This window comes from Sceloporus occidentalis, unplaced genomic scaffold, assembly GCF_023333645.1.
Source record: "Sceloporus occidentalis isolate IW3139 unplaced genomic scaffold, rSceOcc1.0.p SCAF_4, whole genome shotgun sequence".
NCBI classification, from domain to species: domain Eukaryota; kingdom Metazoa; phylum Chordata; class Lepidosauria; order Squamata; family Phrynosomatidae; genus Sceloporus; species Sceloporus occidentalis.
The window spans coordinates 176,752,712-176,776,986 of NW_028316984.1; the positions used below are offsets into that span (position 1 = coordinate 176,752,712).

At 42.8% G+C, this 24,275-nt stretch overlaps 1 protein-coding gene across 3 annotated transcripts in view; it reads left to right on the top strand.

Annotated features, from left to right (window-relative positions):
* Nucleotides 1-3,221: 3,221 nt before the first annotated feature.
* The window catches only part of CHGA (chromogranin A), a 31,849-nt gene continuing 10,795 nt past the window's right edge, over nucleotides 3,222-24,275 (top strand). The window contains exons 1-5 of one of the 3 annotated variants that reach the window (XM_089522427.1): nucleotides 3,222-3,437; nucleotides 5,631-5,677; nucleotides 20,924-21,017; nucleotides 21,349-21,417; nucleotides 23,152-23,250. In XM_089522427.1, coding sequence (XP_089378553.1) covers nucleotides 3,389-3,437; nucleotides 5,631-5,677; nucleotides 20,924-21,017; nucleotides 21,349-21,417; nucleotides 23,152-23,250 — 358 coding nt within the window. In that variant the 5' untranslated portion in view covers nucleotides 3,222-3,388. Of the gene's footprint in view, nucleotides 3,438-5,630; nucleotides 5,678-7,923; nucleotides 7,977-20,923; nucleotides 21,018-21,348; nucleotides 21,418-23,151; nucleotides 23,251-24,275 lie in introns of those variants that run through there. The other 2 variants (XM_089522426.1, XM_089522428.1) reach the window with 2 other exon arrangements.

A 24,275-nucleotide genomic window follows, 5' to 3' on the forward strand; every position in this document is an offset into this window, starting at 1 on the left:
ACCATGAATTCCATATACCTTCCACTTATCTGATTATTTATTATTGACTTCATATTCCACTTTTTCCCCAAGAGGGATTGTCTTGCCAGTTGCTGTGAGTTAAATATCTTCTAAAACAGGAGCTCAAATGCAAGATATTCTCAGAATATGTGCATATCATGTGCAGGCAAACGGTGACTACTTGTTACAGTGGTTCCTAAAATGAAATAGATTTGTCTTCCCCTGCCCAGAGCACTCCTTGTCTTCAGGGGGTAGATGGGTAGTTATATCTATTCATCCCCACAATTAAACCTTACAGTTTTCCCTCCTCCAGAAATGCATCTGATCTGATCTGTAAGCAACTGTTCAGAAGATCAGAAAATGGGGGTATGGAGGGATTGCGGTGATGAAGAAATGCCAGGCTTAAAGTGATTCTAGCCTAGGATGCCTGTAGCTGGATGTTCCTCACATTTGGTATAGCAAAACCTGACGTTTCACCAGCATCTGTGGCTGGCATCTTCAGTTTTTGTGGCTGTACAGTAGAGGAAATTCTTGCTTCTCACACTGGTGTTGAGCTTTAAAAACAGTGATTCCCATGTGGTGGGCCAGAAAACACAGCAGCTAATCCTGAGAGCTTTGATTGTCTGATGGTGAGACAGCTCAAGGGGTGTGATCAAAGCAAAAACTGTGCATGAGGCCTAAAATGTAACTGTAACTAAGTAACAGATGGTTCTCCAACAAACCTTAGGCAGTGTCTGCAGCCTCTGACTCTGCAACAACATCTTTGTTGACTCAGTATTGACTTTATGTTGATTCACATCCTACCTAAAGCAATTTTACCTTGGTACAGTTTGATTGCTTGTTGACTAAACACTGACAAGCCTCTGGGCAGCACATCTGAAGGTGAAGAAGACTGTCATGACCTTCTAAAAAGCTGTCACAGACCGTTCTTATCCTGTTGCTTCACAGCTTGAGCTGTTCACAAGTTTTAAATTGAGCACTGCCTCTGCACTTGGTTTCTTGACCTTCCCCATGTGCTTGCTGGAGGCTTAGAACTAGTTTTTGTAGCAAGAAGCCTAGACCAGTTGTTACTCAAAACAATGGGGTGGGGTGGACTTGGGGGTCCCCATTGTGGGGCAAATGATGCAAGCTTTGAAGCTGGCTTGAAACTGCTCTCAAGCTGCCCTACAGGGAGAAAACCCAGACGAAAATGCACACCTTCGCTCATATATGTAATGCAGTGCCACCAGAGCAGCTCTAAAGGGAGGCTGTATACTAACCCTAATCCTAATTGTGCATATAACTGCCCCATCGCAGGAGCACATTTAAAAGGGGTGGAGTTGACATACTCAATGCCCAAAAGAGAAAGCATGACACCTTTCAAGGAGATAAGTAAAGAATACATAAACCAGACAGTCAAAGAGGGGGCATGGGGAGATGGGGGAATTAAAGGGGGCATGATTGTACCTTGCTGGCATCTGCATGGGCACACCTCTGCTTGGATGCTCTGTCTTGGTGAAGCGCTGCACATGTGAATGTGTGCAGATTCACAGGGATGGCCATCCAATGGGATGACAGTTGCCCATGGTTCACTCCTGCAAAAGGGTGCAGGGATGGTGGGAGGAACAGTAAAAAAAAAAGGACCCAGTGGTGCAGCTTGAAACTGGTCACGAAATGCACACTTCAGACACCTTGACAGTATTCAGACAGTATTCTCCAAACAGGTACTTTCCAGATGTATTGGCTTACAACTCTCATCATTCTCAACCAGTATAGCCATTGCCGGGAGTTGTAGTCCATCACACCTGGAAGGCATTGGGTTGAGGTATACTTTGATCCTTCACAACATAACACAAAACAAGTTGCAAATCTGTTCTAGGGACTGCGGAAGGAGATATATTTACAATAAATGGGAGCTAGGCAATTGGCACTTACCATATACATTCGTCTCTTCCAATTCATGGGGGATCTGTTCCGGACCCCCTCATGATTCAGAAAAACTGCAAATATTGGAGCCCCGTTGTTTTTAATGGCCACACGTCCTTATGGGCGTGCTATTTTCCCATCCATAGAAATTCAAAACTGTGAATGGGAAGCCAGCGAATCTGGAGGGATGGCTGTATAGCTTTTTCCTTTCATGCTCAAATGTGTTTGTTGTTGTTGTTGTGTGCCTTCAAGCCATTTCTGACTTCTAAAATGAACCTATCATGGGTTTTCTTGGCATGATTTGTTTAGAGGAGGTTTACCACTGCCTTCCTCTGAGGCTGAGAGAGTGGAACTTGCCCAAGGCCACACAACTGGTTTCCATGGCCAAGTCAGGGTCCGAACCCTCATTTTCCAGAATACTCAAACTGCTAAAGCACACTGGCTCCCTGAAAATTTGTAGAACTTGTTTATTTTTTAAGTACTCAGTCTCACTGGGTGACCTTGGGCAAGTCCCACTCTCTCAGCCTCAGAGGATGGCAGTGGCAAACCCCCTCAAAAGAAATTTGCCAAGAAAACCCTGTGATGCATTCACTGTAGGAATGTCCTAACTGCAGAGGAGGGCAAGGCACCACCAGATGGAGGACCTTCGAGAAAAATGTAGGGCACAATCCCATAAAAGCTCAAAACACTCAGGTGTGTGTAAATTCATCCGTCTTGGTCATGCTCAAAATGGAGGACACTTGAGACCGAAGGCTGAAATGAAGGACCTGTCCTAGAAAAGGAGACGGACGTGTCTGATGGACCTGGTCTCCAGTGTTCAGGAGGGCAAGACACCTCTAAATGGAGGGCAAGCAAGAAAAATGGAGGACATGGCCAAAGGGAAAAAACAAAACAAAACAAAAGCACTCCTAAGAGATGTAAAGCCGTGTTCAAAAAGGAGGACCTTTTGGAATTCCTCCTGGGCAGAAGTTGGCAAAGGAGGACCTGTCCTGGAAAAGGAGGAGGGTGAGCCTGGTCACCCTGGTGCCATCCTGGGGCTGCCAGCCTTTGGCACAGACCCCTTGCCACTAGCCCAGCAGCCTCCCTTGCCCAGCCAGGAGGCCTTCTTCTGCCTCTCTGCCTGGCCCTGGAGCAGGGGAGCCCTTCTCCTGACCTGGGGCTTGTTTGGCTCCCCTTCCCCATGGGCACTGCCACCCCCAGCCCTTGGCATCGGAGGCATGGCTTCTTCTTCTTCCTGACGCTCTTTCCGGAGGGAGGGATGGAGGAGAGGAGGAGGAGGAGGAGAAGGGGGAGGAGGGAAAGGTATAAAGGAGGCTGGGCTGCTGCAGTGCCCCGTCGGGGATCAGCCTCAGCCAAAGGCATCCAAGGCACAGAGCAGCCCTCCTCCCTGGGCAGGCGCAGCCCTCTCTCCTGGCCAGCCCCAGCCCTTTGCTGCAGCCCTTAGAGGAAGCCACCGAGAGAGCCCCCCTCGCCCCCGGCAAAGATGCCTCTAGCCGCAAGCGGGGCTGCCCTCCTCCTCCTTGCAGCTCAAGGTAAGCCAAAAGGAAGGGAGAGAAAGAAGGAAAGGAAGGCAGGGAGGGAAGGAGAAAGAGAGGGAGAGGAAGGAAGGAGAGAGAGAGAAGGAAGGAGGAATGGAAGGGGAAACAGATGGAAGGAGAAAGAGAGGAAGGAAGGAAGGAAGGAAGGAAGGAAGGAAGGAAGGAAGGAGATGGAGAGAGGGAGAGAAGAGAAGGAAAGGGGAGAGAGAAAGACAGAGAGGGAGGGAGAGAGGGAGGGAGGGAGGGAGGGAGAGAGAGAGGGGTTGCATCCGCACTGCAGAAACGATCCGTTTTGACACGCTCTGGTGCCACAACAAACGACAGTCCCCAGCATCCCCTGGCACTGAGCCATGGCCGTTAAAGTGGGGTGAGCCCGGGTCTTTCCTGCCTTGCGGACGGAGGAGGCGCGGGAGAGGCGTGGGTCCAGCCCTGGGCCTGGGCTTCCCGTTCAGGACCCTGGAGAGCGGCGCAGGGCCTCTGCCTTCCCGCGGGGCTGCTCTGAAGGGGACAGGAGGGCAGGTCTTGTGGATTCCCTGAAAGGGGGTCAGGGTCGGGATTTGAACGCAGCTCCCTTGCCAAGCGTCTTAACAGGATTGCCTTGGGGCTGGTTGTTGCCCAGGCACAAACGTTGCCACCTCTACCTCAGAGGCTGGAAAATTCCTTTTGAAAAACAGAATAAGTTCCCATTGTCGTTATGGTTGTTGTTGTTGTTGTGTGCCTTCAAGTCGTTTCTGACTTGGAGTGACCCTAAGGTGAGCCTATCCTGGGGGTTTCTTGGCAAGTTTTGTTCAGAGGAGGGTTCGCCCTTGCCTTCCTTCCCCTGAGGCTAAGAGAGTGTGACTTCTTGCCCAAGGTCACCCAGAGGGTTCCCATGGTTGAGCACCTTGGTCTGCAGAGCTGTAGTCCAACACTCAAACCACTACTCCATGCTGCCAGCAGCCAAAGGTCATTTTAGCCTAGCACACTTGGACAGCCCCAGCTTACCCTGCAATGTCTTTGTCTTTCAATCTCTACGCTTTCATTCACCCATCTACCCAGCTCTCCACCAGCTCCCTTTCACAGATCTCTGTGTACTTGAAATCCATACCAAATGATAGGAACTAATCCACCAACTGGGTAACTCAAAGTCTGGCTACTGGAAGGAAAAGATTCCACCAATCTAGCTTACTCAGGGTCTGTGGCTGTGGTTCTTGTTATGTGCTTTCAAGTCATTACGGCGACCTGAAAGCAAACCTATCATGGGGTTTTCTTGGCACATTTCTTCAGGGGGGGGGGGGGTTGCCATGGCCATCCTCTGAGGCTGAGAGAGTGTGACTTTCCCAAGACCACCCAGGGGGTTTCCATGGCTGAGTGGGGATCTGAACCCTGTTCTCCAGGATCATAATCCAAAACTCAAATCGCCACACTGGTACTAAAATGAGGAAGAAGATTCCACAATCTACTACCAAGTGATCAATTACCAACCCTTTCTCCCTTATAAAATTAGTACTGCAGTCTGCCAGCCTTTGCTTTAGATGAGCGTTTCAGTAAGCGTAGGGAGAACACAAACTTTCTGCCTTTGTTCAATGAACAAAGTCATGAATCTGGATTTCACAAAACAATTTTGTGGCTTATTACGCCACCCATGTTTTTTTTATTCATGGAGTCCTCAGCCTTTCCCCACCCTCAGATCCAGCTTAGAATCATAGAATCATAGAATAAGAAGAGACCATGCAGGAACTCACAATCACAGCATCCCCGACAGATGGCCATCCAGCTATTTAAAAACCTCCAAAGGAGGAGACTCCATCACACTCTGAGTTTGTTCCACTGTCAAACAGCTCTCACTGTCAGGAAGTTCCTCCTAATGTTGAGGTGGAATCTCTTCTCCTGTAGCTTGCATCCGTTGTTCTGTGTTCTAGTCTCTGGAGCAGCAGAAAACAAGCTTGCTCCCTCCTCAATATGACATCCCTTCAAATATTTAAACAAGGCTATCATATCACCTCTTAACCTTCTCTTCTCCTGGATAAACCTCCCCAGCTCCCTAAGTCGTTCCTCACAGGACATGGTTTCCAGACCCTTCACCATTAGCTTGCGAAGGCTAAGTTTAGCAGTGGCTGAATTTCACCAGCTAAATGGGAAATCTCACAAAAAGTGTGATAATGTTAACGGTAGTCTTCTCTCTGTCTTGTTCTTTCACTCCCACAGTAATTTCACTTCCAGTAACAAATCCGACAACTCAAGATGATGCCAAGGTGAGTTGCAAAAACAAAATAGTTTAAAATGTATATGATTATCCTGTACCTTGGGACCGGCCCCAGCCCAGTCCTGCCGCCGATTGCCGCCGGGGCCTTTGGCCTATCAGGAGGAGGCGGGCAAGCAGCGGGCAAGGGGGACAAGCGGCGGGCAAGGGGGAGCAAGCGGGGGCAAGCGGCGGGCAAGGGGGGCAAGGGGGGGCAATTATCTATAGAAGCCTCAGAAACATGCATTTATATTAACATTTTTAAAAAAAATCAGCAAATGTTTCAGCGTGCCCTCCATTTTTTTTTTAAAAAAAGTGACCTCCATTTGAAAATCTTGTCCTACATTTGTCTCGGTTTATTTATTTATATAATTTTTAAAAATTATTTAATTATTTATTTTTTGGCTTCACCCCCCCCCCCCCCCCCCAGTTGTCTGAGGGACAGCAACCCGGCCCCCGGGTCAAAAAGATTGCCTGCCCCTGTCCAATATACTCGACTATAAGTCAACCTCATGTATAAGTCGAGAGAGGTTTGGGGGCCAAAATTATGGATTTTGATAAGCCGAGGGTAAAACCTAGGGGCATGCAACCAAAAGATCTAAAGGATGAAGGAAAGGAATACAATGCCAAATAAGTTACAAAATTCCAGCAAGCAAATGACTGTAAATCTACGCTGGGACAAGCCCAGGTTTGTTGCTGTGTGATGTGCAAAGCAACTATTTAGAAAAGAGCTTTCCTCACTTTTTTTTTACTTTTTGCATTTTATGTGACCACAATGAGGATCTCTGTGTGATTTCACCAGTTTCCAATACCATCTGTAGAAGCTCCTCTTGAGCATCTGAAGGCTAGTGAATTAGACTTCCAATTATATCCTGTATAAGTCCATTGTAAGCTAAACTTAACCCCCTGCTGTTAAAGGGCTTAAGTGTTACTGGTAACATACTTGAATATTGTCACTAGAACGAATGCCTTAGTAAAGCAGAATTAAAATGCACACCCATTCAAAAAGACATTGTGCAAATGTGTCAGTATCCCAGAGGTTCCAGTAATAAATAGTGTAGATGATGCATGTAAGGTGATATGGAGATATGGTTAGAAGGTGGATATTCAAAACCTACATTTGAAGTGGCCTGGGTGAAAATTTTATTTCAGTTTTTTTAAGAACAAGAAATTTACCCAGCTCTGCACATTTTTCATATTTGGGATAATATCAGAGGTTTTTTTTAAAATTAAAAATAATATTGAAGAATCCAAAACTGATAGATTTGATTATCTAAGCCTATCACTTCAAATGCCTTGTTTTGAGTCTCTGTGGATATGATGGTCCTGTATTAAGGTTACCAAAGCATTTTTTTTTACTTAGAAATAGTTGATCTATGAGAGCTATATGGCAAGCAGGTGCAGCACTATCCTCTTTGTGCCGGGAACAGCTGTGCCAATTGAACCTGGCCAACATAAATGAGTGAAATATCCCATTTCCATTCAGTTTTTATTTTATTTACCTTCACATGTTTCTTCCTGTTCAAAGCTTGATATTTAAAAGTTTCAGATGCAGGGAAGAGCAAGCTTGACACATTTTTCCATCCCTAATTTGGAAAAGATGGTTGGATCCAGGGGCTTCTGTAGCACAAATGAAATGAAAAAAGAGAAAAGATGACAGTACCCCCAATAACTGTAGCCAAGAGAGTGTGACAAGAGGACTATGAGAAAACAGACATTCTGGGAATGTATTCGTCCTTATCTGTTAATCTGTCCTTAAAAGTAGAGGTTTATTGATTTTCTCCTCTCTGTCTTCTTTCTTTCGGCATATCTTTTATATTTGATTTGGAGAAACATGTGTTAAAATAAACAAATGTATTACTTTACTGAGCCTACTTTACGTCATATTATTTAGAGCCACTTTCTATAGTGCACCTGTCTTTTGTTGGTAACCTATTGTGATGTAGCTTGTATACACTGAACTAGAGAGAGGCAGATCTTGGGTGGAGTAGATGCTGCTTTCATCCTCTCTGTAGACAGAGTCACATACATGCACATATTGTGCAGATACTGCTTGAGGCCCCGGAGAGAATAAGATGAATGCACAGTCACACCCATATTGGAAGCTTGATGGGAACACTCATCTCTGTCCACACCTGCAAAAGCAGAGGACGAAAACACTAGATACCTCACATCCAATTGCGCATCACACTGCACAAAAGCCTGTTTTTCTGAATACAACTTCTCTGCTGGGTTATAGCGTTTGTTTCTTTTGCACAGACTTGCAGGTGAATTTTAACCCACTGACAACATCCTCCATCTCTCATATTGAGGTATTTTAATCTTTGTATGCTGCTTTGATTGTCTCGACAAAAAGCGGGATAGAAATAAAAGTTTCATTTATTTATTATTATGTTGTGGGTGTGGATGCAAAACTGCTTTAATACAAGGAGTGGATTCACAGATGTTGGACTACAATTCCCAGAATCCTTAATCTTTCACTGGGGTTTCTTGGAGTCCAACAGCATTTGGGAACCACTGTTCTGTATTTTGGGGTGATTGCAGAAACCTGTTGTAGTTGCTGGCGTGTGTGTGTGAGCATGCATGTGTGCACAACCTGGCAATTTGCTCTCAAACATTCTTTAATGCATTGCTTAATATGCTATACTTTCAAAACTGCTTTCATCTTCCAGTTTACTGCAAGAGGTTTCCATAGTAAGTGCAGATAGATCTGAACTTCCAGGTTCCCCATCTCTGCCCCCATCTTTCAATGAAATCTGCTAAAAAAACATTTCTGTATTTCTGTGGGTGGAAAAGGGCTTTTGTTGGCATCTCTACTAGATTGATTATCTTTAACTCTCCTCCCAAACCACCAGCCCAAGTGCTATAATAAATGCCACTCAGACCTCTTTTTGCCAAATTGCAACCTGGAGGGTGATTTTATTTGGAGCTCCCAGCATGCTCTGTGACAATTCTGGAGGCTTCTAAAGGTCTTGGGGGCTGGCTGTGATTTCATGCTTGTTCTCTCTGCTGGTTCAAATCACAGTAATTGTGCAGACCTTTCTCCCAGTCAGAGGTACAGCAGCATTTGGCAAGATGTTCCAGCTTGCTCAATAGTGGCCATTTGAGGGAACTCTAATAAGCCCATAAATGTATTCTTTCCATCACAGCCATGCACATACAGCTATCTGAATATGCAGTTATAGGAATCTGTGTTGCAAGCTCTTCCTTAACGTTTAATGGTGCCATCTGTACCACAGCATACCCAGTTGGTTGTCAGTGGTTTGAATCCAGAGTTGGGCATGGTAAAACCCAAGTGAGTAATGGAAGTTAGTAACAGCCCAGATAATAGTTTCAAGCAGGAATAGGGAATTTGCAGCCAGTATAGTGTGACAGCCAGGATGATGTAGTAGTTTAAGCATTGGGCTACAACTCTAGAGGCCAGGGTTTAATTCCTCGCTTGGCCACGGAAATGCACTGGATGACCTTGAGTGAGACATGCACTCTCAGACCCAGAAAACTCCATGACAGGGTCACCTTAGGGTCATATAAGTCAGAAAAAGACTTGAAGGCACACAACAACAACGACAACAATGATAACAACAGATGATGTTGAACTACTTTCCCATCTTTTCTAACCATTGAACATTGGTTAGGCCTCATGGGAACTGAAATGCAACTGCTTCTGGTACACCACACACTTCCCACCCCCTGGTTTAAGGCACTAGGATGGGGCAAGACATTGTGGCCTCTAGATGTTGGACTGCAGATTCCAGCAACCCTAGCCAGCATATAGCCAATGGGTTGGGTTAGAGGAAGTTTTACTCCAACAACATCTGGACAGTTGCATGATTCCCATCCCTGAATTAAGATATTCTTCCTGTTGCTGAAGGAAAAGGAGCGTAGGCCCCAAGCAATTATTGCATACAAGACCATGATAACCATAGCTTACAGTCAGAATTATGCCCCATGCTAGTCTGCTATGCTGATATGAATGGCTCAAGCATTTTTGTATTGAATTGAGGGGAAGAGAAACAGTGATTATTATTATTATTATTATTATTATTATTATTATTATTATTACCCAATATCATTGTAGTTGTTGTTGTTATCATAATCATTTCCTGCACTTTTCCAAGACTGTGACTTACAACAAGTGATTTACAACAATTAAAAAGCATTGTTAAAAATCCACAAAATACAACAGTTAAAAAACAATTAAACAATCAGAAAAAAAATAAAACCAGGTTAAAACATATATTAAAATACACACATACATCACTTAGCAATTTCCAGCGCATTGTGTAAGATGGGCCTTATATCATTACTCATCAAATGCCTGTTGGAATATGTCTTTGTTTGTCTATGTGAAGAAAGTAGAGAAAGTGTCAATCTAATTTCTCTGGGAAGGGACTTCCAGAGCCAGGGCGCAGCCACTGAGAAAGCCATTTCCCATGTTCCCATCAGATGTACATGTGAGGGTAATTGGACAGATCTCAGAGCATGGGTAGGTTCATAAGGGAGAATATGGTCCTTCAAATAACTTGGACCTGAGGCATGTAGGGCTTTAAAGGTCATGGCCAGCACTTTGAATTGTATTTATTAAGAAGTAAGTAACTGTTACTTACAGGGTTCTCAGTTCCCATGAGTCAAATGGGAGTTGTAATAACCTCTTGCTTAAAGGAACTGGGAGAGCAAAGTTTTGAAGGTAGAAACTCTATTCCCACTGAACGTCATGTGGTCTTCTGAGTAGGATTGTGTAAGAAAACATGTAAAGTACTCTGCACAATCAACATGGTATACAGGAGAGGTATGAAAAGTTATTTCTTTGAAGTCCTAGAACCCCTCCCTTGGAGATTCTGATCTAAATCCAATTGCTAAGCCCAAGTAGGATAAACTCACAGAATCAATGGGATATACACAAATTAAGACTTCTGGCTGTGTGCCTTCAACTTTCTGATTTATGGAAGCCCTAAGGTGAACCTATCATGGGGTTTTCTTAACAAGGTTTGTTCAGATGGGATCTGCCATTGCTATCCTCTGAGGCAAAGTGTGTGACTTGCTCCAAGTCACTCAGGGGCTGGACAGACCACCCCTAAGAGGCGGCTGCACGCCACGCCCCCAACCCAGAAGGTCCATGGTGCAAAAAGAAACCACAAAAGATACTTCCTTTTGTGCTGCAGAAAAGTCACCATAGCTGCCGCGGTTCTTCCGTGGCTCTTTGCTGCAGCGCATCTAAATGCTGTGCCAAAGACGTAGCATGACACTGCCCGCCATGCGGTGGGGTACACAATGTGATGCTGGCATAACGCATGGGGGCAGGCGGTGTGTGGTCACCACAGCTCCACTCTGCCCTCACTCTGGCGTTTCATGCTGGTCTGTTGAGGACCCTAGTGAGTTTCAATGGCCAAACAGGGATTTGAACACTGGTTTCCTGGAGTCATATTTGATCTCCCAAACCAATACACCACATTGATTCAATGATAATTTACCATTCAGTGGATCTGCTCTAGTTGGGACTAGCAATTGGATTTAAGTTTCTGGGGGTTATATTCTGCTAAAAGTAATATTTCCCAGCTCAAATTTGAATGAATGATATTGCCATTTCCAAAGCATATTTGGAATAGCTCACTTCTCTTTGCAAAGTACCAAACTGTAAACAACTGAAACAAATTTGGCCCCCTGCTCTGCCACCACATCCCATGCTGACTTTGTTCATCCAACACTGCTGACAATGCAGGAAGTGCAATGTGAGTTCTGAATTCAGTCTCCTTCTATTACAAAACCTTCCAACACCTCCACATTGATTTTTCACTAGGTAGACCCATCATTCACCATTCACCTTTCTGCAGTGCTGAGCATACCGTGAAGCAACTGGATGGGCGGTGGCAGCTTTGGGCAGCAGATTTTGAGAGGAAAGTGCCATTAGTCTTAAACCAACTCTAATCTCTGCATATCCTTAACAAGAAAAAAAGATCCAAATGTACTGTACTCTTTTATCTCTGAAAAACAGTTTAAAGGTGTGCCCTGCCAATGCTCAGCACATCCTGTACAAAATCTTAGACTGCTTGCTGCTGCATACATTTTGAAAGCCGCCTGATGCTTTCATTTTGCCCAGATTGTGATTGCAGTCTGCAGACCCAATGCTGACCAGTTCAAGAGATCTTTCTAAATTAGAGGCACGTGGCTATGATTGCTGATGGCCTCTGAGTCAGTGAGGAAGTGACACTCTTTTTGCAGTTTAGTGTGAATTTTAAAGGACCTGTGCCAGTTGCTGAACCCCAGCCACAGAAATATATCTCCCACCCTTCAAGTTCTCACTGAAACATGTCCAAAGGAGGGCAACTAAAATGATGAAGGGCCTGGAAATCATGCCCTTTGAGGAATGACTTAGGGAGCTGGGGAGGTTTAGCCTGGAGAAGAGAAGGTTAAGGGGTGATATGATAGCCTTGTTTAAATATTTGAAGGGATGTCATATTGAGGAGGGAGCAAACTTGTTTTCTGCTGCTCTGGAGACTAGGACCTGGAACAATGGATGCAAGCTACAGGAAAAAACATTAGGAGGAACTTTCTGACAGTAAGGGCTATTGGACAGTGGAACACACTCCCTCGGAGTGCAGTGGAGTCTCCTTCCTTGGAGGCCTTTAAACAGAGGCTTGATGGCCATCTGTCGGAATTGCTTTGATTGAGAGTTCCTGCATGGCAGGGGGTTGGACTGGATGGACCTTGTGGTCTCTTTCAACTCTACGATTCTACGATTGTATGATTCTATGAAACCCAGAGCTGATTCATCACTACACTGACACTAGCCACCACTGACTACAGGAGAAACTAAAAAGAGCATGACTTTCCCTTCCTATAAGTGCATAATGTGAGCTTTCCAGCTTCTCTGCATTCCTGAAAGTAATCCAGATTTTTGCAACCCTGTCAAAAATCTCTACAGGCCATCCTAATAGGGATGGATGGCATGGAGCCCAGAATGGGGGTGACTATTGAATATGTTGCGGGTTGAGTTCCTCTGAAAGGATCGGTTGAGACTGAACCACCACGATTCCTATGGAGTTGAGCCTCTTCAGGCATTATCAACCAGAAGCATAAAGAAATGTTAAGATGGCTGTTGTAATAGCTGCCTGCTTGCAATCTATCCTGTAGACACATACTTGGGAGTAAGCAATATTGAACACATGGAGGGTATGTCCAAGTACACACGCTGCTTGTTAGAGTCTTCATATTTAAGGGGGCTCAAATGATAATAGATGGGGAAAGTAATTTGTCCTCCCTTGCAAGTACTTGCAATAGGCAAAATACCAACCTGTCTGACAATGCTGACCTCTCCCCTTTAAAACAGTTCCAGAATCTCTGTTCAGTGGATAGTAGTCTCAATTTCCATAAAGAGAGCCACAGGGCTCAAACGTATCCAGAAAGAGTGTCTTTTTGAGCCCGGAACTCTAATTTTCTAATTATAGATATGTACCTGTGTGGCATGAGATAAAGGCTATCAATAGCTAAAAAGTCAACTATATTATCTCCAGGATCAGAGGCAGTGTGGTTTGGAATACCAATTGCAAGGAAAAGTGAACAGGAGGCTAGTTTGGTATTCATGTCCTGCTGGTTTTCATGTCCCTATAGATATCAGATTGGCCACTATGTAAACAGAAACCCAGATTAGATATGATTTTAATCAGAATTAGGATAACTCTTCTTGTTATGCACTTGTTGTTGTTGTGTGGCTTCAAGTTGTTTCTGACTTATGGCAACCCTAAGGTGAACTTATCATGGGGTTTTCTTGGCAAGATTTGTTCAGAGGAAGTTTGCCACTGCCTTCCCTAGAGGCTGAGCCCAAGGGCACCCAGTGGGTTTCATAACCAAGTGCAGAATCGAACCCTGATCTCCAGAGTCATAGTTCAACACTCAAATCAGTATGCCTCAATCACACAGCTAATATTCAGAAAACTTATTAAAAGGTATTACAAATATGTTGTGGGCTATATATTTCAGATTGAGCTTTGACATTCCAAACAACTTTCTGGGCTCAGGCTCATTACATAGCCTATATAACCAAGAGAGAAATTGTAAGATTTTCCCTAAAACAGGTATAGTGTTGTAGCATATGTGAATGTTGGGATACAGAGGCGTGTTACATACCACCGGATTGCGGCGGTCTCTCACCGCCGCCGCTTGCAGCATTCGGGAGCCGCAGTGGCCAAACCGCGTGGGTTCCGGACGCTCCGAGGGAGCATGGAAATCGTGCTCCTTCCTGGGTCCCGGAAAAGACATCGCGAGGTGCTAGTCGCGCACTCGCAGCGTCACTTCTGGGGCGCGACGTGCAGAGGCACAGCATCCGCTACATCAATATTATTATTATTATTATTAATTTTATTTTTATACCGCTATTCCTTGGAGATCATAGCGGTGTACAGAAAATATAAAAACAGTGTAAAACAACAAAGCCCCTCCAACCCCCCAATTATACAGTATAAAACAGTTAAAACATCATAAAACCCCCAATACCAATAGCTGGCAGTAAAATAAGAATACAAGTGACAAGATAAAATGCCTAAAACATCAGTAAAAAGGGGGAAATTAAAAAAAAAGTCACGGGGGAAAGGCCGACACCATTTGTTACGGACTCTGTCCGTAATAGGAGTAGGGGCGTCTAGAAGAGATGCCCCTTTTTCAAACTGGGATGTCCTGAGGACGTCCGAAATGGCAATCTGTAACCCGCCAGAGTCACAGGGAAAATGTACAATGTGGGTTTTAATAGTATCCAGGCATTAAAGGGTTACTGTGAGCCATAATGATTAGGCATTTCAACAGAAGTGACATCAAAAAGATAGTCAACAAGTGCTGTAAAGTACTGTAGGATGCTGCCAGTCTGAAAAGTCCCTCAGGCACTCTAAGAATAAAAGCCTCATCTGAGAGAAGTTTACAGTGTCTCTTTGCTCATTGAGAAAGGGAGAGGTGTTTCTCCAGCTCACAAGCTGCTGACTACAGTCATGAAGGTGGAAAATCTGGTGCCCAACATTGATGTGTTGCCTCACACGCTGCGCAACATCAGAAGCGTTTTAACAATGAAGCCATTCATCTTTCACAAAACAGGAAACTGGATCAGATTATCTTCAAGATCCCTTCCAAATCTGATATTCTATGAAGCCAATCAAGATTAAAAGTAGAAGAATGCAACCATACTTTTAATTAATTCAGCCTCACTTCTGGTCTTAGATCTACTTGCCAAAGATGTATGAACGTTCATTCCTGATCTCTGCTTAATATGGTGATTGGCTACAGAGTATGGAAAATCTCTTTTTTTTGGACTACATCTTCAAGAATCTGCAGCCAGTATTCCCAGAGACTATGATGACTGGCAGGTCTGTGAGTTGTGGTCCAAAAAAGTAACATTTCCAAGCTCTACTTGCTAACTTTATTATTCTAGAATTTTCTAAGGTTTAATCATGGTACAGTGGAGCCATGCTTTATGATCTTCTGGAAATCCCATTCTCCTTCCCTCCCATGGGATTATAAAGTTTTGTGGCACTTGGTGCAGGACTCAGTTGTGAACTCAGTTGTGAACTAATTTCTCCATGATGATTTCATGCCCCAATTTGGTTGTCGTTTAGGCAGCAGGTTAAAGATTTCTGTTTTCTAATGTTTTCAATAGCTAATACTGCACAGTCATCAACAGTTTGATTGCTTATGCATTTAACGATGAATGCTACTGAGTGTATTAGTTACTTTACAGTGCAGCTCTATGGTTCCCTGAAACACCATCCACGGGGCCATAGAGCATATTGGATCTCCCTCTCTGAGCTATTGCAGAGGCATCCATGACCCTTATTTTTCCAAGACCAGAACTCTGATATCTGAGAAACCCAGAAACATGCTGCCTGTCCAGCTAGTTTAAGCCAAGCAGGTTTTTGTATGTCTCAGATGTCAGAGCAGTCCAAGACGAAGTTTAAGACTGCCCTGTTCATATTTTACAATAGATACATTGCTGTTAATATGTTGGCGCTTACGGAGAAGCAAGTAAAAATTGTGAATATGTAACCCACTACAGTAAGAACACATAATTGAAACACTGACTTATTCATATAGACACATATCACCCTGACCATAGAATATTCCACCTCACCCAAAAGGTGATCCAAAACATGCAGAGAGGGACACAAAGAGACACGTGATTTTGCACAAGTGGTTCTTCTCTGCTTGGGGCAAGTGAAATGTGGTCCACCAGTAAAGTGGGGGCAAAATGTGACACCCTGCCCAAAATAAGCGTCAAAAATTGGGCAGAGGGTAAAACATGTCTTTTTGTGTATATGTGCTCTGATATAAACCTGCAGGAGATGTGGCTTGGGTTTGTGCAAGTTGGAACCCCCCACCCCATCCTGAAAAATCCTCTCAAAGCATATTAGAAATTGGCTTTCCATTTTTTTACTCCCCCCCCCCCTCTTGCCACTTTGTTATTTTGGGGCCTAATGCTGCCTATATTCGGTTCTGGGATGAAGATTGACCCTTATCACTACCAAAGTTGCCCATCCCACTTCAATGATGCTGAAATGCATTGTTAACAGTGAAAAGGTAGCCAGTTTCAAAACTAGAGAACAGTCATATGCCTCTAAATCTAAAGCTTTTAAAAATGTATTACGAATAACATGTTGTGCTAATTCAATGAATGTTTTTGAATAATGAGGGAAAACAAATTCACATTTTGCTTTGTACATGACAAAGCCCACACCTGCAAAACTCATTAAATATCATAAATAGTGAATTTTGACTCATGATTTCATTCTTCTTCTGCCCTTGTCCCTGATCAGTGATTAGAAATCAGAGATAAATTGCTATTTAAAGGCTGGGAAGGCATTAGATTGAAATGAGCTCTGTCTTGCAGCTGTAAAAGGTTTTATATGGCACAGGGGCTCAAGAGTGCAGACTGGCAAAGATTTAGATAGAACAGCAGCAGACGAGTTTGCAGATGGCTTATGGTTTCTTTAAAAAGTAGCAATTAAGGTAATGGTTCGTGTAACAAATGAAAGATTTCTACTGCTGATGTTAACAATAACAAATTAATTTTTGGAGCTCACCAGTGATTAACACACACACACACACAAATTAGAATAATAGAATCATAGAGTTGGAAGAGACCTCAAGGGCCATCCAGTCCAACCCACTGCCATGCAGGAATACACAATCAAAGCACCCCCGACAGATGGCCATCCAGCCTATGTTTAAAGACCACCACACTTTAAGGGAGCGTGTTCCACTGTTGAGCAGCTCCTGCTGTCTGGAAGTTCTTCCTAATGTTGAGGTGGAATCTCTTTTTCTGTTAATATTCCAAGTTCTAGATCCCCCGCTATGGTAGAAGGTAAGACAGGCATAGCTTATGCTCATTCCCTCACTATCCCTTCCTAACTCTGCCAAATAGTTATAAGTGATCCTGCTATTCCACAGAAGAAGCAATGAAGGGATGCACTGTGCATAGGCCTCATTCCCATGCTCACCACCCCCTCTACAGTCTTTGACTACTAGGGAGAAGCTTTGAAGGCTAGTTGTGCACAGTTGCTGAGAAAATCCAAAGAATATATGATTTGTCTAGTCAAATAACAAAAGATCCGCATTAGAACACTTATACCATGCGTCAGCATGATTTCTTTGTACCAGATCAAGCCTTCCAACAGGCTCCATACTCTGAATTTTGGCACTGTTTGTATCTGCTCAGAGGTCACTGCAGTCTTTAATATGAAAGATCAACTGTGGGTTAACTGAGTTGTGCATGAAACATGGCACCTCTGAAATAAATCTACTGCAATAAGTCTATTTCTCCTTAAGATGTCACCAAACATATTTCTTATAATGTGTGAATGGGCTAAAATGCTTAAAACGAAGCCCTTAAAGAAGAACTGTTGGGATATATACAGTGCTAGGTGAAAAGTGGAGAACTAAGGATGAAGAATACACCTGTTGTGAAATCAATTGAGTGGGAGAGTGGGATTATGTAATGATGTGGCTGCCCATATGTTGCAACACTAACCTGCATAGCTAATGGTGAGGGATGGTGGAAGCTGTAGTTCAACATCTGGAGGATGGTATATTCCTCACACCACCTTCAATCCAATTGCTAGATACAACTAGAATAGACCTATTGATTCAATAGAATTTATAGTAAAGCTAACTTTAAAATTTCCCCTTGATTAGATGGTTCTCCTCCAGTTGGAGAAGTGGGGAAAGTGAACTTGTGCAGATGTTGTGTTAGGATGTCCAGGACTTGAAATACAGTAACATATGGAGGACCACACATTCCCCGCCCATTTTCAAGAAGATAGCCATGTATTTGAATACATAGGCTGTTTGAAGAAGAAACAGGAACCTTGAAGTTGCTCCTCAAGAAGTAGTTCCTGGACAGCAGACTTAGCAGTCTCACAAGTGACCTGGTCATGATCACCAGTCCCCCATCCACACTACACAATTACAGCAATATTATTTCACTTTACCTGCCTTGGTTCCATCTCTAGAAGTATTTGATTTGCTTCCAACACATTGAATCCTAGGATCTACAGTGTAGGGTGAGGCATTTAGGAACTCAGCCAAAGAGCACTAGTGCCTCCTCAAACTACAAACCCTCAAACTACAAACCCTATGGGATTCCATAGGGTTGAACCATGGTGTGGAATAATAGCAGTATAATCACGTAGTGCAATGGTTCTCAACCTTTGGTTCTCTAGCTTTTGCACTTCTGTTCCTAGAAACACTAGCCAGCCTGGACCATAGTGAGGAATTCTGAGAGCTGAAGTCCAAAACATCTGCAGAACCAAAAGTTGAGAACTCCAGTATAGTGCGAATGGGCTCCAGGTCAGCAATTAGCTGTATTAATTCTTTCTAGATTTATATGTATACACATTAATTTATGTACTTTCAATGCAAATCTTCAATCCCTTTTGCCCTTTTTTTTGCGAAAAGAGGAGACAGTTAAGTGTTGGCTGTAAACAAAAATGAGACACAGAGATTTTTGATCTTGTCTACCAAGCACGCAGAAGTAAAATGGTTTCTTTCCATTTGGTTGTCATTCCACTTGTTAATCTGAAATGTCAATACAGCAAAAGTAATTTTCTACAGAGATGAGAAGGATTTGCCACTTACACGCTGCAAACATTTGGAGAGGCCTTGAGTAAGGAACATGACTGGCAACTAAGAACCAATCACCAACCTCATTGTGATTGAAAGAGCAGCTGGAATAATCTGGTTTCAGTCTGAAGTGGTCGATGATAGGTTTCAGTTTAGAAAGCTTTTTGATTTGTTTTGTTAAGTATTTCACTTAGAGAAAGAAAGAAACAGTACTTTATCATAGCTTAAAATGTCCTCTGTTCCCACCCTGACCCATTTTACTTGCTTCATTGATATGGGAGCCACTGTGAATTATTGCCTCCTTTACAAATACGATTAAATTGGGACGTGCAGCTCTGCATAGGTTCTAAAAGCAGATTTTAAACATTTCTGAACATATTCCTGGGCTCTTAATCCTCCATATTCATGACTGATAAACTGGGATATGAAGCTATAGTTTTTAATGTCGGTTTGGAAAATATGAGGTTTAAAAGAAATGTAATGTTTTTAGCTGAGACCAATAAAAAACTCTCTCTGTGTGTGTGTTGGAGGGCAGCAGAGCTTTAATTCTACTATATCAAAAGTTAGAATGTAATTGAAAAGTATTTGTTCTTATTATTACTCTTAACTACTATTTGTTGTTAGCTCTGTGATCTTTTAATTTATGCCAACAGCAAGCTACAGTACCAGAAAGTTTCCCCAAACCATAAAGATCAAAACTAAGAGAAAGAAAAGCCAAATGGACAGCACAATATAGAACAGGTCAATAACACTTAGTTGTTGATCCAATACTTGAAACATTGGGTTCCACAACCTTAGTGGAAATGGAATAGCATCCGTATTTCAGCAGAGCGACTGTTGAGCAATTTCTGACCACAGCTCTAAAATATGTTGATTTTGGGGGGGAAATATTTTTATTAACATAGTGTGTTTAATCTTAAACTGGTATCATCATCATCATCATCATCATCATCATCATCATCATCATCATCATCAACCTTGGGCAGAAAATAGGATATCAATTTTCAACAAAAGAAAATATTAAATGAAAAAGTGAAGGAAAGCAGATTAGTAGCAAATGACCAACCATTTGAGCCCTGAGCATCTTCTCTCTCTTTCTGCTTGGCACTGTTTATACTGATGACTTGTTAGGTAAAGTAAAGATAGTCCCTTGACATGAATGTCTAGTTGTAACCAACTGTAGGGGGCAGTGCTCATCTCCATTATTAAAACGAAGAGCCAGCATTGTCCGAGGACTGCTCTAGTGATCATGTGGTCAGCATGACTGCACCAAATGCTGTTACCTTCCCACAAAGTGGTACCTATTTATCTACTTGCATTTGCATGCTTTTGAACTGCTAGGTTGGTAGAAGCTGTGACTAGTGACAGGAGCTCATCACATCATGCAGCACGTGAACTGCCAACCTTCCACTGTCCAGTTGTCAGAAGTGGCATCTTAACCACTAAGCCACCACATCCCTTGATCATTTGTTCGCATCTACATTATTCATTATTCATGAAAATGGCCTCAGATAATTAGTTAATAATACTAATTCATAATCATTCTGTAATCTGAGAGTGTAACATTGTGTAGCCTTTTTATATTCAAAAGTTAGACAAATAGAAATGGTCCAAGAAGTTTGCTTTTTAATATGCTTAAAATAAGCAGGTGGATCTATTTCATGTTTTAGATCAAAACCTTCATCTGGAGATGTCTGGGTAGGAGCCAGTAAAGAACTGTTGTATGGAATCATGTATTGGAGAGTTTACCAATTGCCTTTTATCCAAAGTTAATGTAGCCTGCTATGATACAGATGCTTCATGAGAATAGTTAAACAAATGGTTCAGAATTAAAGTAAACTTCTAATTCAGAAAAAGAAATAAAGAAGAAAATGGCCTCAGATAAAGGACACAGAGGAATGTACACTGAGTATTTTAGAACCCTAAACATTTCATGGTGTAGTGGTCAGTTAATGCTGGATCCCATGTTCAAATCCCCATTCAGCCATGAAGGCCTTGGGGTTCCTTGAGCTTCTCACAAACTTCCAGTCTCACCTGCCTCATACAGCTGTTGTGGTGATAAGATGAGGGATGGAGGAGGAGGAAGCACATGTACTTTCCTGAGTTCCTTGGAGGAAGAATGCGATGTAAATAACTGCATGCAAATACATACTTCTCTTTCTAGGTGATGAAATGCATTGCTGAGGTCATTTCCGATACAGTGTCAAAACCAAATCCACTCCCAATCAGCCAGGAATGCCTAGACATTCTTCAAGGAGGTACAGTACCTTGTTTTTCTCTATACCTTTCTACAGGGATAGAAGAAAGGGTTAGCTCTGACTTGCCTGACTTGGCTTTGGTACAATGCCTTAAAATCTAACTTTAACCACTGATAAAACAAAGGCTAATGGAAACATTCAAGTTGAATGAAGACACTGAAGTTGTATTCTAAATTAAATGTTTTTCTGTTTTTAAGTAGGTTCCAGTAATTAACTTATTTTTTTTAAATCAGCCTTCTGATGTGCTAATGAAATCACAGTGGATGGAAAATATCTCATGCCAACTCATTATGCCAATGGACTGTTCACATAACAGTTCCTTTTCTTACAGATGAAAGAATCCGTTCCATTCTTCGTCATCAAAACTTACTAAAGGAACTTCAGGAAATTGCACTCCAAGGTACTGTTCTGCTAGAATCATGGTGTGTGTATGTGTATGTGTATGTGGGTTAGTGTTTCTGTGTGACAGAGACAGAGGCGGGTTACAAACTGCCGGGTTGCAGCGTCGGGGAGCTGCAGCCTTTAAACGGCACGGCTCCAGGACGCTGCAGAGAAGGAGCGTGGAAATCGTGCTCCTTCTCAGGCCCTGGAAGAGGCGCCGCAAGTGCCAAAGGGCGCACTCACGGCGTCATTTCCGTGGCGCCACATGTGGACGCAGAGCATCCGTTACGTCAAAATGGCAGCGCCCGTATGAACAGGGCGCCGCTATTTTGTACAGACTGAGTCCGTGATAGGGCTAGGGGCGTCTAAAAGAGACGCCCCTTTTCCAAACTGGGACGTCCTCAGGACGTCCCTAATGGCGATTTGTAACCCGCCTCAGAAAGACAGGAAAAAAATTCTTTGTTAGAAAGACTTGGTTCCAGTTCACCAGAATGTAATTCGTGCTTAAAGCTGTGCTAGGAATATTTACTGTAGGAATGCAGAAAAACACACAATATAACTTTTACTCTTGTGAACCATAGTTTTCATTAAAACAACAGCAGCGACAACATTCTGGTCCTAATGAGCCTAGACATAAAACTAAAAGTCTGTGATCAGAAACTCCTGTGGTGGCTGAATGACAAGTAGTTGACTGTGCCTTACCCAGTCCCTTGATCTTCTCCAAATCACAAATAAATTAAGCAGCATTTAAAATGTAGAATAAATTATGCAAACAGGGTTTTGCATAATTTATTCAGGTCACTGCAGAATTTAGTTTAATGCAGTTTGGGTTTGGGTGTGAAGATTGGCAAAGAATTTAGCTTCCCTGAAGGTTGGTTGGTTTTGTGTGGAACACACAATATTTTGTTTACAGGCCATCTTTTAATGCAACACCTGTTCCTGGTGGGATGAATATTTAAGCTCAGAGATGGCTGTGTTATAACATAACTGATCACAGTATAACACCATAGATATCTATCGTGCTACTGTAAATACAGTTTAATTAACTGAACTTTGGAAAATTGCTTTGATCACAAAAGCACAAAAGGAGTACTACTAAACTGAGATTCTGGTATAACTAAAAGTTTATTTCAGATAAAACTTTGATTTTTAATTGCCATGGTTCAATGCTGTGGCATTCTGGGAACTGTAGTTTTGCGAGATATTTACCTTTCTCTGTCAGATAGCTCTGGTGTCCTGCCAAACTACAACTCTCAGATTTTCATAGCATTGAGCCATGGCAATTAAAGTAGTGCCAATTATTATTTCTGGATTATTTCTGCAGAACAGATGCAGTCTTAGTGTGTTTGTAATTATGGTTTTATGGCTGCTCATGCCATGGTTAAACCCTTCTTCCCATATGCCACAGTCCGATTCCCAGTACGTACCACCTTGGTCCTCTTGTTTTCTGTTTTGAAAGGCAAAAATAGACGTGCACGGTAAAACACAAAATTTTACATAACATGCGTTTTTATTCATAAGGTCAATTCACCCTTTGCAGTTTAAAGTTTGAAGAAATTCAGCTATGGATAAATTTCTTGGTTTTCTTATGTATTGGTTGTTATGAGAAGGACTATGCTGAAAACGTTCATACTGGAAAATAAGGAAAAAAAAGCCACAAAAGCCGGGGGGGGGGGGGAATGCGCTATATTTTAAAAGGAAAGTGCTGTCAAATGTTTATTTCCTTCCTTGGTAATTTCTGTGTGTGAAATAGGAGCAAATGAAAGGACAGAGCAGCAGAAGAAAAGCCATGGCTTCGAAGATGAGCTTTCTGAAGTCCTTGAAACCCAAAGTGAGGGGAACACAGAAAGAGGTTGGTGTCAGCATAACCTTCACAAAATCTGGGCAGAGTAACATAAAGGTGGATGTGATTTCAGATGGCCTTGGCACACGCACCTGCTCCACAATGGAAGCCATTTGCTGCTGTGATGGGAGCATGTGATATGATCTTGCTGCTGCTCCCACACTGTTAGAAGCAGCTGAAAAAGCTTCAGCTACATAGTCATGTCATGCTTCTAAGCAACAAATACAAACCCTTCTTTGTCTTCTTCTCATAGGATCAACCCCAAGACATTTTGATGCCTCATATAATTTTTTTAAAAAGGTGCTGCCTGCTCTCCTTGAGTCAGTATGCATAGCCTTTAAGAGTTGCCAAATTATTTTGGCCCCAAAGGCAGAAAATCCCCAAAGCAACTCTCCCTATCCCTAGCAGTAAACATAGAGTCAAGCATCTGCGGTCTGAGAAATACACACACACACACGGGGGGGGGGGGGGATAGATATATATATAGAGAGAGAATATACATACATACATACATTCCAAAGATCAAACTTTGATTTTGCCATGTTATATAAGTATATATAAGGGACACCTTTTTCCTGTGCCTCTATATTTATTGGGAGCTGAGCATCCATTGATTTTGGTACCCACAAAAGTTTATGGGATAATAATCCTTATTATCTAGAGAAAATTCCCTCTTCTACACAACAGTTAAAGGTACAGGAACCCTATCCAGTTTTCAGTCTTACAATGGGATCTTATTATCCAGTAGATAACTGCTGAAGAGGGAATTTCTATAGGTGTTGCTTGTCATGCAACCAGGAAACAAGCAACAAGTAATTGCCTCTTCTGCACTACCATTGAAGGTAGAAGAGCCCTCTCCATCTTACACGCCGGCATCCCTAATCAAAGGAAATTGAGTAACCCATGTTACTACCTTTCATGGTACTCCAAATCATCTGTCTGAGACAATGGCATCACTCTGCCCAAGGAATAAGGCCAGTGCTGCAGCCTTATCAATCACTGGAAATAAAAGCTGGAAGTCACAATAGCAATTA